Source organism: Chroicocephalus ridibundus, chromosome 8 (assembly GCF_963924245.1).
Source record: "Chroicocephalus ridibundus chromosome 8, bChrRid1.1, whole genome shotgun sequence".
NCBI lineage: Eukaryota > Metazoa > Chordata > Aves > Charadriiformes > Laridae > Chroicocephalus > Chroicocephalus ridibundus.
The window spans coordinates 124,232-141,195 of record NC_086291.1 but is presented as its reverse complement, the minus strand read 5'-3'; the positions used below and the strand labels follow the sequence as shown (position 1 = coordinate 141,195).

Here is a 16,964-nt window from a genome sequence, read left to right as displayed (position 1 = left end):
TCCTCCATCATCTGAATTTAGTGCTGGATGGCACAATTACTGTCATCAGGTATTAGTTTTGCAGGAGTCTCAGGTAGGCCACCTGGGAAATTAGCTCTTTAAATAGTGTTTAATCACTATAAATCACCAACCTATTTACCTGCAGGAAGACCAATAATGTAACATCCTTGATAAGTACTTGACACATGTAAAAAATAGACCTTATTTGTGACAGTTCTATGCAAGCCAGCATTATACCTAATATTTCTTGTATGGAATCAAAATGACGTTCCTGCCTGGCGTGGTTCCATGGGGTACGTGTGCCAGCATCAAATGTTGGTAATCAATAATATAATCACCCTAGACAGCTTTAATTGGGAAGCAAAGGGGTTTTTTTGAACGAAAGGGCAGTAATTCTTACCTACTCTGTCACTAAATTATTGTATTTGCTTTTCCATAGAACTGAGGGGAGAGAAGGAAACCGCGGCTACTTCTGTAGTTGTCCGGTTTGCTGCGGTCCCGCACAGCCGAGTCACCGCCCTTTACGTTACCCCTGGCCTGTTCCAAGACACCCTTCAGCTGTGCCCGGCCCGAGCCCCCGCGCACCGCCAAGGCTGGAAGCGGCTCCTCCAGGGGTCCTGCCCGCCGCCCGGCAGCTCCAGGCGGCCGGGGCTCCTCCGGCGGCCGGCGCCGGCCCAGCAGGCTCCCGGGCCGAGGCCATAGCCGCGGCGAGCCGGGCGCCGCTTCCCGCCCCGCCCCGCAGCGCGACGCTCCTTCCGGTGCGGGCGGCGAAGATGGTGGGTGCCGCCGGGCGCGCCGGGGACATGGCCCGGGCCGGCGGGACACGGGGCCTGCGGCGCACAGGGCACCGGACGTGGAGCCCGGCTCAGCGGGCCGGGGGGCGGCCGCGGGCCGGGGGCTGGCGTCCGGGGTCCGCGGCGGCCCGCGCCGCTCCGGCTGCAGAGCGGGCCCGGGGCGCGGCTGCCCTGGGCCGGGCCGGGCCGGGCGGTGGCGGGCGGCGCGGTGGCGGGCTCCTTCGCCCGGGTTTTCGGTTTGTTTCTGGCGAATCGGTGATTTTTGTCAGCCTCGCTGAAAGGTGCCGTTCGCAGCCGTTCCCGGGAAGGGTTTAGCCGGAAAGGGCGATGTGGGACCGAAACCTGCCCCGCGGTCGCGGCTGACAGAGATGTGTCTGTGTCAGAGGCACCGCCACCAGCGCTGACTGAACTGTGCCTGCGCACGGAAACCTTGAACGGACACCGCAACTGACGTTTCCTTGGTGCTTTTTACAGGGGACACCACAGAAGGATGTTACGATAAATCCCGATGCCCCCAGCACGCTACTTTTGGAGAAGCATGCGGACTATATAGCTTCCTATGGAACAAAGAAAGATGATTACGTAGGTATTGATTTGATTCAGTACAGCCACGCCTTTATTTACTTGCTCAGATAAGGGTTAGATGCATGTTTGCAATTGTTCCTTGCCCTGCAGTCCAAAGTACAAAAGAAAGATGTCTTTGTTAATTTTCCTAGGTCCATGATGAGTTTTGGCATGTATTATCTGAGTATAAATTTGAACATTATCAGTTTAGCTCTAGATTTACTCTGAAACCTGGGAAATGAGCTACTTGTTGCTTCTTCCTCCACTGGAATGCACAAGGAGTATCGCTGCATTTCCATGCTGCTCTTTGATGGGACGACACACAGAACCTCACCGCAGCACTGCTTCATGCTTGCTGGGTTTGATAAACGCTTTAACTAGCAGCAGTCTTGTAGTCGTAGGTTATCAGATGTAGCCCACAGCAATAGGATTCCGGTTCCAGCAGGTGAAAAATGTCAATAATTGCTTATGTCTGAAGAAAAGTTGCAGTTCTCTTTACTGTCCAGAAAAGAGCTCTGAGCACTGTTGCTTACGGTTGTTGTGCTTAAAAAGTACCACCTGTAGAAAATAATTTTTATGGGTAGTGTGGGTGATGTGATCAATGTAAGAGAATTCAATACGAGATTTCACTTCCCAGTGCAACTTCAGATTGTGTCAGTTTGGCACTTGGACGAAAGTTTCATTAAATGTTAGACTTGTTATTTTTGAGACTAGTTGGGTTGGTAATTTGAGTGGTGGTTCGGATGCCAAGATAATAACTGATGATCTGAAGTGAATTGGTGCCTGTTTACTTTTACGTGTTGAATTTGACATCGAGCTTGATACTTTGAACTGGGAAATACAGGGGAGGAAGGGAATGTAGCACGTGCAGATGTCTGCGTGTGCCTGCATGTATGCGTGTGTATATGTATACACACGTGCGTGATGCGCAGAATATTTGTGGGTGGCTGATACATAGTAAGATGTTAATGGGATGGAAGATGGTTGACATATTACAAACTGTTTGTAAATGTTAATGAATATATTTTCATTGCTCTGTATTGATGATGTGCTTAACTGATTAAGAACTAAAATAATGCGCTACTTAGGAATACTGTATGTCGGAGTATTTGAGGATGAGTGGTGTTTACTGGGGGCTCACAGCGATGGATCTCATGGGGCAGCTGCACCGAATGAACAAAGAAGAAATTCTGGCATTCATCAAATCATGTCAACACGAATGTGGTGGAATAAGTGCCAGCGTAGGTCACGATCCTCATCTTCTGTATACCCTCAGTGCGGTCCAGGTAAGTGTAACAGGGTAATTTTACAAAAAAAAAAAAAAACATTTGTAAGTAATGGTTTTGATGATCGCAGATTTACAAACCGGGTACTGTTGGATGCCCGTGGCAAAAACTATTTCAGTCCCTTATTAAAAAAATAAAATCTAATGGACGAAACTTTAGGATATAGCTGTATCATTTCCTAAAAAAATTGTCAGATTTGGGAACGTTGTGCTTTTAATGATCATTTAGTGGTGATTCTATTCTTGATAAATTTTGTAACAGTCGTCTTGAAATAATTCTTAGCTACAGGTTTTACTGGATTTTTTTTCTAAATAATTTTGGATTTTATAAATTCTTAGTGTACATTGAGGTGAAAGATATGTATGAACAGAATAAGAGTAGTTTTTGATTTTATTTTTTAATGAATATATTAGTAGCTATTATGATTGCTATATATTATAACATTAATAAATAACTATGTAACATTTATGTAACATTTATGCAATACATATAATTATGTGTAGTGTGTTTACACTTTAGTACTGTACAAAAGAACACAACAAGAACTGGCTGCTACAGTGTTTCCTCAAATCTGGGTTTTTTTTGTGTATGACTTAAAAATGGTACTAGTCTGTTGAGCATTTTATTTGTTTATTTGGTGTGTACTCTTCCCCTGACAAAACGTAATTCTCAGTCTTGTTTTTTCACCATAACTATCTCTGTTATAGATTTAATTTCTCGCTATCTCTTGTGTATGAGGTTTGGGTTGTTTTTGTTTTGGGGTTTTGGGTTTGTTTTTTTTTTTTGGTGGTTCTTCTCGTTCAAATGGTCATGTAAAAAAAGTACTGAAAAGGCTCATATGGTTCTGAACAATTGCTTGATTGCTTGCATAATGTATCTCTAGTCCAATCTTATGGAAGAAATATATAAATAGTGTTAAAAATAAATAAGATAGCATCCTGTTTTAGGAAGAAAGTGTGTTGGATTTGAAACCCTTATGCAGGACAGGAGAATGCTGTTTTCTTGGTGTTGGCTGTGATGAGTGTTGGCATGTATTATGTGCTCTAAAGTTAATATTTATCACCACTTAAGCTCTAGAGTTATTCTGAGTACTCTCAAACCCAGGAAACTAAAGTTTCGTTAGGCTATGACGTTTGAGCTTTTCCAAACTTTCCAATCAAACTCCTTTCGCGAATTCTAATCCAGTTTAAGGAGAAGGGGGTGCAATTTGAGGTCGTTTGTCTAGGAAATATTTTCACATTAACTGCGTGCAGCTCTAGATGTGCAAAGCTGAAAAGTGTTAGCAAGTGCTGATGTAAAATTTTTGTGTTAAACTTAATCAGCGTGTCTTAATGAGCATACATGTTGTTAGTGAACAAATACCATTTAGTCCTATCTACATATCCAGAATGTTTAAAGGGTCATGTGACATCTTCCTTTGATCACAATTAAGAGTAATTTGTTCAGATTTGCTTTTTAAGGAGCATGCTGTGATTATATATTTTCTGTTGGAGTTGTACATTCTTTTTTGCATTTCCGTAAGACTTAAATTTTATCTAACAATTTTTCTAACAATTGAAAGATTCCAGGTAACTCTAGGTGTTCAAAGACATAGTTGTTAGTATTTTTCGGGATTGACACTATAATGTTGCTTAGTTTCAATTGTTCTTTCTATTATACTATTTGTAATAAATTCTTAATTATTCTCTTTACAGGTTATGCAAGTTATGTGTAAAAATACAAAGCCATCTGGGGCTCAGAAACAGTATTTTTTTTTCACGTGACATTGTGTCGCGTGGGTTTACTGTTCAAGTCAGTGCTAGCTCAGAAAACTTTGTATTCCCTACTATGACCTTCATTTTTCTTCCAGGATGTATTAGCTGTACAGTTTGTGTCTAATCATATTGTTCATACTTTTTCTTAAATTATTGCAATTTGATTCTACTCATTATACTTAAAAATTGAATGTAAATAAAAATGTTGTAATTCAAAACTAATCATTGCTGACTGAAACTAATCATGGCTTGGACCACAAGTGGTGTTAGTAACTAGCTGCTTAACTTACGCTTGCACAAATCCAAGTGGCAGCAGCGCAAAACTACAAATTTGTCTACGATGTCATTATCCCATTACAAAAGTAACCATAATCAAAACTCTGCTCGACATAATGCTAATGTAAAAATAAATAAACCCGATTATGCTTTCGAAAGAAGAGCTTGAAGTTGGAAAGTAACAAAGCATGAAAGAGTTAAGCTTGAATTGCCTATATTTTCATTTGAGATTTTCTTAAAGTTTTTAGGCAGAGATAATGAACTGCAGTGAATGAAATCTTGTTTTAATAAACCTTACCAAATAGTATTCGTAGTCAATTAAATAAAGTCTTTTATGAATCTAGGATTTTTTTTAAAGAAATAACTTTTAAAAATTTTTGCCTCTCTGATATTTACTATGTCTTTTTTTTCCCCCCCAGATTCTTATCTTATATGATAGTCTCCATGTTGTTGATGTAAATAAAATTGTTGAATATATACAGAACTTGCAAAACGAAGATGGATCATTTGCTGGAGACAAATGGGGTAATTCTTAAATCTTTAAAATTTAGTGACTAGGTTGACGTGTGTACGTCAGTGAACATAAGTTCCCTTGGGTGATCTTTTTGCTTATGTATTGTATGTGAACACTCTCATTTTCTGAGTTATGAAAAAGCAGGTTTTGTGAAGGACAGAGTTGTGTTTCATTCCTTTCATAAATATTCTAAACTTCAGTTCCATTCTTGTAGTAAAAATAAATTGTCCAGCTCTTAAAGATGAAAACCTTTGTCCATTTGTAACTTGACAGTACTTTGATATGCTAGAGAAGCTATTCCATAAGGAATGTTTTATGCTTGCTATTGAATGGCAGGCAGTTGTGATCATTATCCATGTGGGCTCTGAAAGGATCTTTCACTATAAGGGAATGAGGAAAAACTGGTTTTGTACTCATGAACTTCTGTTAATACTGATTTTGTTTCTGCACATAAGTTCTTTATGAACAAAGATGGTATTTTTAAGCTGCAGCATAAATATTTAGTCACTCTAAAAATACTTATCTAAGTATTTAAGTGTGTAAGTAATACCTATCCAAGTAAATACTTAACTAAGTAAGTATCAAAGTAAAAATACTTATCTAAAAATACATGGAATGCTTAAACTCTTAAAAAAATCTATTGCATATCAGTCATGTTATTGTTCTAGTAAAATTCAGCAATCAACATCATGGCAGTATATGTCTGCTATCGTAAAGGCAGCAGTTATGCGTTAAAATGGTCCATAGTTTGCTGCATCCTTTTTGTTGAAGTGTTGAAACAAATGTACTGAATGCACAATGGATTGGCGTTATTTCTGAAAGGTAGTTACAGCACAACTGGAGGAGTGCGATACCTGACGTAGCACAAAACAGTGCATGCATGGTTTATGTGTTTCAGCTTGTGGGTTGCTTAAGAAGAAAAGTCTTACATCAGTTTGACCAAAAAAATGAATGTTTGCAGCTGGGTTCAATTTTAAATTTTGACTTCAAGTATTAATTGCTTGGAGTTTGTGCTAGGAGAGTTACATCGGTATGAACTTCCTGAGCGATGATTCTGATGTGGGTGGAGTGGTTTTTGTGTAGGTTCCAGGTGCAAGTATGCAAAAGAAAACTTGCAAACAGAAATGGCTTCTTCTGCCTGAATTTAAGGCAGATCAAGAGTTGCGTCCAAATATTTTTGAGTCCACTGCTCTGCAGTCATCTAGTAGAACATCACAGATAAACTCTAACATTAAATAATTACTTGTAAATTACCACTAGTTGAGTTGATTTGGATATATATCTGACTGTACACCAGCTCAAAATGAGTTGTTTGCTTTTATATGCAGTAAACATACAGATTGCTTTAGTTTTAATGTACGCTTTCTACATTACTGAAGAAATAATCCATAGGCTGGAAAAGGAAACAGCATAGGCACAGTTTTTGGCTGATTTTTGTTGTTCAGGGTAAAATCTAGTATTTAAACATTTTGTTCCATATTTTCAGTGGTGATTTAAATATATTTTTGTTGTTAATAAAAACACTCTAATTTCATTCCCTACCCTCCATATTCCAGGAGAAATAGATACAAGGTTCTCCTTCTGTGCTGCGGCAACTCTTGCACTTCTGGTAAGTCCTAAATCATTACTTGCACAAGTCAGAATCTCCTCTTTGCTACTGCTGAAGCTTCTGTAGTTAAAAAGCTTGGTAGAGTTTAAAGTGCGTTAGTTACTTTCCTGACTTGCAGGGAAAGCTGGATGCCATTGATGTGGGGAAAGCAGTAGAATTCGTTTTGTCCTGTATGAACTTTGACGGAGGATTTGGCTGTAGACCAGGTTCGGAATCACATGCAGGACAGGTAACTTTTTCTTTATATGGCGATGTTTTAAATCAGCAGGCATCACATACTGCCTATAAATGTTTCTTCACAACATCTATCAGTAATGTCAATGGATATACCTTTCTTGTTTCCCAAATGCCTGATTCTAGTACCTTAGTTAAAATAAATGAACAAATAGGGAGGTAAATCTGAGAAGATGAGTAGAGACTTGGGAGGTTATAGTCTGGCCAGGGGGGAAGAAAAGATTGTAAGGGAATAACTTTTAGGGTTGTATTTCAGTCTTCACATAATGTTGTTGGAATAGAGTAGCCTGAGGACTTTTAGAGAATTTCAAATGGGTATTAGTGGAGACATTGGACAAGATCCATCACTGCGTCTGCTACAAATCATAATGAAACAAAGGTCAATTATATAATACGTTTGATGCTTATCAGCTGATGAACTGAAATAAAAATGAGGCGTGAACCTTCCGAAGGGGGAAGCTTGGTTAATTTTTTTTTGAGGAAAGTCAGTTTTAAGATGAGATGCCTAACTCAGGCATGGGAACATTTATTGTGTTTTGTTCTAAGCACTAAAGAGTATTTTACTAGTGACTATGAATTCTGAAAAATGCTCAGTAAAATCTAGTTGAGAAGAGAATGCAGTAGTATAATTGGAACAAATGAAGGGATCTTTCAAGGAAGAGAATCTCAATGACTTCTTTCAGCAGAAAATTTACATAAAAACTACCTTTCCTATTTTTTTTTTTTCCATGGAAGGGATTATTGCACTTCACCTGAATTTATTAATAGAAACCAATTAATAACGTATTTTAATGCTGTTGCAATCACCTGTTTATTTTGCATAATTATGGTGATCAATGCCATAGCCAGCATTTACCTCAGCACGTGAAAATACTAGAGGTATCTTGTTCAGAAAAAACGTTGTGTTTTTTCCTGTCCCCCTCCCCTTTTTTTAAATTGGGGGCGGGGGGGGAAATTAAACCTTGTACCTGTGCCTTACCTTATGAGTTTTATCTACAATAGCATTGCCCGTATGGTCTAAATGGCTGGCCCATGGTCTAGCGTTCAAGGGAGAGAGATAAGATAGCTGAACCCCCTCTGTCTGCAGATGGCGTTTCCTGGGAGGATTAGGTCTGATGCGCGTAATCACATACTCCTTAAAACTTCTTCACCTGCACAGTAGTTCAAAAGTTTTCTAGCAATGTCACATCTATTTTGCAGTATTCTTGGGTGGGCACATCCCTGTTGATGTGTGCTTTTGGTTCTCTTTTTGTGGGGGGTGTTTTATCAGGAAAAGATGATTATGAGCAGGCTTCAGTTGACATTGTGGTTTCTTGCGGTTTGTGCCTGGCTGCTTTCTTAGTGACCACATGAAATGTGATGGGAGTATGCTGTTCCACTCTACATGTTATTTCCCAGGAAAAAATAAACAGGGATTAATCTGCACATACGTTGCATGGTACATTGAAAGTGAGCCTGACATGAGTAGATGTACGTGGGGTTGCCAGGGTAGTTAATCAGGGTGATCAGGGTGAACTTGTTTCTGCCAGAGAATTCGTTTGGTCTTCAGTTTGCTCCCCACAAGAAGGGTGAGAGGCCCGTACAGGAACAATCCATCGCCTGGATGCAAAATTGTCAGAAAGGTCATATCCAGCCTGCAGAAATAAGTTTGCGCACTCTGGCTTGAGAGTCTGTGTTTTTAACATAAAAATGTATGGGTCTGCCTGATCTTTTAGGAGCCTTTTCCAAACCTTGCATTACTGTCTTATGATAGTAAAATCTTACTGTTCTGTAATCATGTTGTGTACTTTTATACAAAAGCAACTGTAACAGTAACGTACTTTTCTAATGGAAAAGTAAAACTAATTTGAAACTAAAAGTTGAAATGCCTGCATATTTTGTATTGTGTTTGCATGACTGTATTCCTGCTTTGAGATCTTCCTGCATTTAGTCTGCTAAACTATACTCAGTTTTTAAATACACAAAAAATTTATGTCTGTAATTTTAGATCTATTGTTGCACAGGATTTCTGGCTATAACAGACCAGCTGCATCAAATAAATGTTGACTTGCTGGGTTGGTGGCTTTGTGAACGTCAGTTACCTTCTGGAGGTCTCAACGGACGACCAGAGAAGGTATTATGTGGCTGCTTTTGTTTGTTCAAACGTCAATAGAGAATATTTTTTCTAAAGCTGAAGTACTTCGGAAAAACGTCATGACTTCTATGAAATATTTAGTAAACTTTTTGAAGAATTCAGGCCTTCGTTTTGATTCTTAATTTTGTCACTAACACTTGCCATGTAGTCCTTTGCTGTGCTTAGTGTTAGTCCTCAGTTTAGGAAAGTACCTGTACTGAAGTATGTCCTGCTGACCACTTGAACCAGTATCCTGTTAAATCAGGGCTTCAATATTTTCTGACATTGGGAATGATCTCTTCTGTAGGATTTGTACAACAATTACTTTTTTAGTGGGTGTAAATCCTGGGTGTAAGAGTGTTCCGCGTAACACTAGGAAACTGTGTAACCTCAAATAATCTCCACTGGCAAATAGATAACCAACCAACAGATTTTTTTTCCAAAAAACTGAAAGTAGTTGATAAGAAGTTCTTTGTACTTCTGAAAAAGATGCTGTGTTCTTTTAGCCTCTACCATGGAAGGTGAAAGCTCTTTCAAAATTGCATTCTTGTGGTTTTGTTTCTTGAAGAAGGAAATAAGTTTGAAAAAGAGACTTTCCCTTCCTGAAAAAGGGAAACCCTCTGAAGAGAGACTGTATCCAGGAGCTTTCTTCTCTTTTATCCCAAAGAACACTCTTTAAGTGTTGTTTCTCTGCAGTAGTGTTATGACAGCATACCTAGTAATTTTCAAAATTGCCAATAAAATTTGCAACAATGTTTTCATGTTTAAAACAAAATGAAATAACAATCTGCTTCTCTGCTTGCCAGTTACCTGATGTATGTTATTCTTGGTGGGTGCTAGCATCTTTGAAGATGATTGGTAGATTACATTGGATTGACAGAGAGAAACTGCGCTGCTTTATTTTGGCTTGCCAGGATGAGGAGACTGGAGGGTTTGCTGACAGACCAGGAGATATGGTAAATAATCCTTTACTAAATAAAATATACTTAATTGAAAATTTCAACTGAATAAGTAAATTTTCTCATTTCAGTGTAACTGAACTCGTGATTCAGGTATAAGGATTTTGCGGAGCCTGCAGTTTACTTTGAAGGAAAGAACGGGGTAGATTTGCTTTCGAAGGCTTACTTGGGGAGCACATGTTTTATGTTGCACTGGCACTGTAGTGTCCCCACTGAAGTCGGTTGCCACTCCTTACAAATTCTGGCTTGGTTCCCATAACACATACCACACAAATAATTTCTTACAAGACCACTTGGAAGATCTCTGTAAAAACACTGGGTTTGGTGGTGGGCTTTTTGGGTTATATGGGGTTTTTTGGGGTTTGTTTTGTTTTGTAAAAATAATACGCAAGCTAGAGTCCAGCACAGGTTGCATAGTCTTCAACTCTCTTGGTGGTTTTGCCTGATCTAAATGAGTCATAAGTTTTTTATTAAGAATACACTAACTTTTGTTCTGTGCCAGCCCAGCCACTGAATAAATCCTCTCACTGGCATTTGTCTAGATGAGGGAGGAAGAAGCGTTTGTGATAACATTACGAAGAGGCTGGTGGTATGGATTTTCTGCTTGGTTGAGAGAGCAATTATGGTTTAGCTGGTCTGTTCTTTCTGATTTCGAGGGGAAATAATTGAGAATGTCCAGGTAAAATGGCAAATAAAGTTTGGATCTTTCAAGGGTGCTGGGCAGATAAAATGAAAAGTATTATGAGACCTCAGTGCAATTCCTATAGAACACCTAGCCGCTTATTTGTCAAAGGTCAGAGGGAAGTCGTAGCTGTTTTTGTTGCAGCTGACCATGTCTTCACCTTCCTCCACAAGCACAGTAAAAACTGAAGTGGCTTTCTGTTTCTTTGCAAGCTGATACATTATTCCCACTTGGGCGAGAAATCTCTACTCTGGTCTGTCATTTGGAAAGTGTTTTGGTGTTCTTAAAATGGGAAGGTTTTCATATTTCTAAGGAGCCCACAGAAGGCCTTTTTCCCTTTTCAGAATTCTCCAAGAAAAGCCTAACACTTAAAGTCTTAATGCTTTTCTGGCTTCAAGATTAAACTTGTACCTATCTCTGTCTTGCTAGAAGAGCAACTTTGCAGAGCCTTTCCTCTATATCTAATTCAGGCACCTTGGGAAGAGTTTTTGCATATTATGTTAGCAGTCATTTCATTATTTTTTTTTTACTTCTCATCCACTGCTGAAGTGGCCACTGCCATAGAAATGTTGACACCTACAGGTTTTTGCTTTGTTCCTGCAGAAACTCATTCCTGACAGACCCTGTTGTTTTAGGGGTTCTGCAGGGGTGGAGGTTTTTTGTTTGTTTGTTGGCTTGGGTTTTTCTGTCTGTTTGGTTTGGGGTTTTTTTGGGGGGTGGTGTGGTTTGGAGTGTTATTTTTTTGTTTGGGGGGGTGTTGGGTTTGGGGAGTTTTTTGAAGTTTGGTTTTTTGTGGTTTTTTTTTTTTACTTAGTTCTAGGTTCTAGTCTCTTGATTTGACATTGCGATTGTATTTCAGGTTCTGAACCACTTGACAATAAGACAGCTCCATCATCTTTTTTTTAAAGCAGCTGCTTTTTTTCCAAGCAGCTAGTTCTTGATAACTTAACTTACTAGCTGTGCTTTTTAGTTCTTAGTTGTAATTCAGTAGGTTTTTCCTTTTTTATTTGCTTTAAAGAAAATCGCAGAAAAAAGCAGACAACATAGCAGTAGATAGATCTTCTATAAATCTGGGTTTCTCTGAACATACGTACTGTTCATGAAGAGGTTGAATATGTAACTTGCACACTTACCGTTAGGAACCATGTGCCCTTCTGGGCCTGTCCTTCTGTAGAAGTAAATTCTGTCTTGCCGTTCCTAAAGTGTACTGATTATTATTTTGCTACGTACTTATTTATTTTACCCCTCCTCTGATGGCCATGTTCTTATTCTGGGAAGGAGCAAGCAACATGTCTTGAGTTTGATCACACCTGTAGTGTGGTTGCCAAAGCATTGAGGAGCAAGGCTCGCTATGCTAGTGTGGTTTGAACCTTCTAGGCGGTCATCAGCGGTTAGAGATCCTGTGTATGGCTATAACGTGGTAATTCAGCTTAGTTTACTGCAATATAGAACCTTTGCCGTAAGATCCAGAAGTTCCACTAATGCAGAAAGGATGTACGCTGCACCAGACAGCACAGGTACTTTTGGATAGGATTTGTAGAATGGCTAATTAATGCCACTGACAGGGTGCTTATGTCATGAGACTTCATAGCCTATTGCAGTTATGTGCTGATACATGCTTTTTGGGAAGGTTTGCACTGTGAAGGAGTGCTTGGATACCAAACAACTGCTCCTGTCTCTTCTGGGTTTTTTCTTCCTCACATTTTTTCCTTTCAGTTTTCTAGCACAGTAAGTTGCTGCTTTCCTCTCAAGTTTTTACAGCTCAGCTCTGTGTTCAGAGACCATTAAAGAGCATTCTAACATTGCTGAAGAGCAAACAGGGACTTTATGGAAGTGGTACTTGTAGATGATGAAATTTACTTTTAAAATTTTTATTCTTTGCTTCTCCTACCCTATGACATTGCCTGCTAATGGAGACACACGAGTGCTTCCTGGCAAATTCAGAGTTGAAAATCATCTTAGCAGCAGACAATCTACAAGCTTCTCTGAGTAAATCGTAGTATTGTAAATGCATGCTGGGGAAATTGTCTTGCCTGTCACACGTGTCAGCACAAATGAAAGTTTGTTCAGTTGCATTGTCTTCTCCAGCCATGGAGATTTGCTTGCTAGCAAATAAAAGCTTCATTCCATACAAATGAAACGCTAATTGACTTTTGGAAACGGACACAAACTTTCTTTCTTCTCTCAGGTGGATCCATTTCACACCTTATTTGGAATTGCTGGACTATCTTTATTAGGAGAAGAACAAATTAAGGCCGTCAATCCTGTCTTTTGTATGCCAGAAGATGTCCTTCGAAGAATAAATGTACAGCCTGAGCTTGTGAGCTAAGCCTCGTAGAGACAGAAGGATGGTGTGACCAGTTGCTTTGGGTTTACTGATTTAAGTCATCTCATCTCTGAAACTGTTAGCATAATCTTCTTTGAGATGCGTTTACATTACGAACGTAAAGCAAGAGCTTTACTGTGGGCTTTGTCACTTTGTAAACTCTATCAGAACAGGCTGGTTCTAATAATCAGAGTGTAACATGTTCTTTGGTTGTATATAAGAGATGTAGAAACATTTCTAATCTCTAGCTAAATATATGGGCCTTTGCATTTTTTTTAAATATTCAAGTCAAAGCAATGGTGTGAATGCTTAATTTTTGTCCTTCTGTGATATCAACCATGCTAGCATCTGCCTCTACACAAGCATGTTTCGATGGTGGATCTCACAAAGCACTTTAAAAGAATATGAAGAAAAATCCCAAACAAAACCCTACTTAAGCTACGCACTTACTGCCACACACTTGAGTATTTAATTCTTCCTGTTCATGTTTGCCATCACTGTTATATACTGAGAAACAAGCTTTTTCTTCTGATAGGAATTGATACCAGTGAAAACAAAAATTATGGTTTCATTAAGTATATAAATGTCTTCCTTTACTGATGAGTCCCTTAGACAAAATTTCGTTGATATTTGAAATAGAGCATACCTTGAGTAGCTGTAGAGAAACTTGCTAACATTAAGCGTTTTAGAGAAGGTCTCTGTAGGACAGTGATGTGTAACTGAATATAGAGTTGATCCTAAATTTGTTGCTGGGTTGAAATCCTGCTTTTGTAGCTTACCAGCACTTGATTATGGTGTAATTGAGAATAAAACAAGCTGTGGAAAATACTTGTTCTCTGAAGGATGGAGTCCTCTTTGTCTTCACAGAAGCCCTAAAATTGCCTCTTAATTTACGTTCCGCACACCCTGGCTGAGACTGAATGGTATTCCAGTTGAAATATACAGTAAAAGGTAATTGTGAAGGGGAGGAAGTCTTTGATAATCTCTGTGTTTATGCTTAAGGAAGGTCTAAAGTTGTTTCAAACACAATTTTAAAAGCCAGCTGATTAGTTTTATCTAGCCTATTCCTGTAAATAGAAAGTAAGATAGAACTGGACGAAGTAACTTTTTGGTAGACTTTTACTTGTAGAGAATTTCAAGGAGAGAATGTGTATTTGAATGCTGAAGTATTTCTAATGATTAAAAAATCATTAGTCTTTTAGATAAGGTAAAAATCCTACTCTTTTTAGCTGTCCAGTTGCCCGATAGATTCTTTGGTCAAATCCTGGAGTTGATTTATTTTTCAAGGTTTGGACAAAAGTTATGGGAGGATTTGTGTTGAGTGTGAGGGAATGAGAGTCCTGATCAGGTTTTTTATCTAACTGTAAAGTTCAACAGAAAATTTTAAGATAAATTTTTCTCATTCCAGGTTACAGTAGCAAGTGCTGCTTCTTTTCCTCTAAGGAAACACTGCTCAGTACATGGGAATTTGCGATTTTTTTCTGTGTTGTGGAGACAAAATGGAGTCCTCTTCAGAATTTCTAGTTTAGTGTAGACTGAGACACCCTGGGAATCAATAGGTGGGTGATATTGCATGAGCGTGTAAAATGTTTCACTGTAGGTTGAAATCCTATTAATATTATTGGAGTTTTTCTCTGAAGATGGTCTGGTCAACTTCATTTCCGAAATCGGCTGTGATTTGTAAAGGTCTTATGAGATTATAGGTTAAAAAAGGGGTGAGTATGTGCACAAACTAAAAACTTAAGGATGTTCCTCCATTCTTTACATCAGTTTTTTAAAATACTGTATTTGTAGAAAGAGAATCATCACAATTTTTCTTATGCAAACAAAATCACACTTTCTGTTAAACATACTGTGGAAAAAAATTAGTTGCCTGGTTTCTCTATGTTAAGACTTCTGTCAATTTGATGCAGAATACATTGTTACCGTCTACCTCTTATTTTGTTCAAAGTGCTGGTAAGATTTTTTTTCTGAGCTTACATAGTTAGAAACTTTGCCGTAATTAATCTGCTGTTCTCAGTCTTCAGTTACAGGTCCTTTATTAAAGGCTTTCAGAAATTTGTACTTTCCTAACTTTTCTTTTCCCTGTGGAAATCTTTATATGGATACATCGGACGTTTTCTTAGTACTTGATTTTAAGTACTGTAGTGTAGCCAGCACTCCCAGCAATAAATTTTGCAAGATCCTGTATGAGAATTTGCGACAGAATAATGAATAATGAATAATTCAGGTACATAAAATTGTGTGTCTGGATATGCTTATTAAAAGAGAATGAGGGAAGGGGTGGGGAACCGACAGCCATTCTACTCCTTCTCAGAACATGGTCTAGACCAGAGGTATGTGCTTTATTCCAAAGATGCTTCCTTTTGGTTTTGTTGAGATGGCTTGGTTAGGCAAATTCAGCCGTATGATCTGTGAGCGGAAGGAAGGAGGGTGGAAGATGGACGTTCCTTTTGTTTCTGCGTGGCCCACTCCCGGCCGGGGCCCAGCAGTGCTGGTGTTGTCCGAAAAGTCGGATCCTTTCCCCTATCTCACACGCCAGGATCAGACATTTATTCAGCACAAGGCTGGGTGCTCGGTGGTTTCCACAAATCAAGAATACCCATCAAGACTCTCCGTGCGATTTTTATACACATTTTACAAAGTCATTATAATATTAGTACCTCCTATGTATATTTGATTGGTTAGTAATTTACATACGATTACACCATCAAGTTACAGCTACCACGTGTGCTCAAGGGAAGGGTCTTCACCTGGGCAAGGGTCTGCTTGATCTACGGGCGTGATTTTTAGTAGTATGAAGGTAGTTCAGCCTAGGACACTAAAAATTTTCGCTTTCCTGGCAAGTTGGCTAAACTTCTCAAAACGTGTAAATTAGTCCCATCTTCAAGGTCCTTATGCTCATATGTTCCAGGATGTGCCTCCTCGAGAGTGATGCAATACTTGCCTCCGATTAGGAGTTCTTTCATTAGCTCATGCTTGATAGATTCAAGGATAGAATCCTCATTATTCTTGAGAATACACGTATGGCCTTTCAATACTAGTTACTAATAATGTTTCAAGGATATGCTTTGGTAACAGAAGGACATATATTTAAAACAATTCTACATCTGAAGTTTTATGGTTTTTATTGGGACCTTTTGGTATTTAAACTTGAGCAGGGGGAAAACATCTGTGAAGCTCCTGCTAAAAGAGTCTCTGAATGTTGAAGAATGGATCTGGGACGTACTGTGCTTAGATACTTTACTCCTGTTTTAAAGAGCATAGCAGACCATTTCTTTGTGTTCCTGTGTCACCGTTGTATTGTCTGTAGTTGCATATTTATAATGACACTCGTTGCGTGCCCAGCAATGTATTTACTATTGAATCATTTGTAGCCGTACTAGTAACCACAGCTTTACGCTTTTTTTTCCTTAAAGCAGAGCCCCATCTCGCCATGAGGCGGCGCCGCCGCCGCGCGGGAGCGAGGGCCGCGTTTGCCGCCGTGTTGAGGGCAGGCGGGCGGACAGCGGCCATCGCGCCTCAGGCCGGGCCGCGCGCGGCGGGGCGGCCATGCTGGGAGAAAGCAGCGAGGGGAACGCGAGCGGGCGGGCGGCCGCCTCAGAGTCCTATACGGGCCGCGGCTCTTCCACCTCGGTGCAGGGCGGGCGAGTGGAGCGGGTGCCCCGCTACACTCTCGGGCTGCTGCAGACGCCGCACAGCTCGGCCGACAGCACCGGCGGCTGCTCCAGCGGCGGCGAAGGCCGTGCTCCCGGCCGGGCTCCCTGTGGCAGTGGGGCGAAGCCGCCGGTTCCTGGAAGAGGAGGTGGGGTGGGGTGGGGTGAGGCGCGGCATTGCCGTCTCTGCCCGGGTC

General features: G+C 39.9%; 2 protein-coding genes and 1 non-coding gene across 4 annotated transcripts in view; all 3 read left to right on the top strand.

Moving 5' to 3' along the window:
* Window positions 1-743: 743 nt before the first annotated feature.
* On the top strand, window positions 744-15,175 carry RABGGTB (Rab geranylgeranyltransferase subunit beta). Of its 2 annotated transcripts, XR_010072366.1 has the most exons (10): window positions 744-776; window positions 1,269-1,376; window positions 2,447-2,644; window positions 5,094-5,199; window positions 6,745-6,797; window positions 6,916-7,026; window positions 9,019-9,144; window positions 9,951-10,100; window positions 12,974-14,062; window positions 14,520-15,175. XR_010072366.1 is itself a non-coding variant. In XM_063345125.1 (9 exons), the coding sequence occupies exons 1-9, from the start codon at window positions 774-776 to the stop codon at window positions 13,112-13,114; spliced, it is 996 nt and encodes a 331-aa protein (XP_063201195.1). In that variant the 5' UTR covers window positions 744-773; the 3' UTR covers window positions 13,115-15,175. The 2 variants fall into 2 exon arrangements, 1 of the variants encoding a protein (XP_063201195.1); XM_063345125.1 differs by having other exon boundaries at window positions 12,974-15,175.
* On the top strand, window positions 1,510-1,592 carry LOC134520249 (small nucleolar RNA SNORD45). Its single transcript, XR_010072394.1, has one exon. It is a non-coding gene; the product is annotated as a small nucleolar RNA SNORD45 (small nucleolar RNA).
* Window positions 15,176-15,308: 133 nt separating the features above from the next.
* The window catches only part of MSH4 (mutS homolog 4), a 33,621-nt gene continuing 31,965 nt past the window's right edge, over window positions 15,309-16,964 (top strand). The window contains exon 1 of the mRNA XM_063345126.1: window positions 15,309-16,916. Within this exon, the coding sequence (XP_063201196.1) occupies window positions 16,664-16,916 (253 nt within the window). The 5' untranslated portion in view covers window positions 15,309-16,663. The remainder of the gene's footprint in view (window positions 16,917-16,964) is intronic.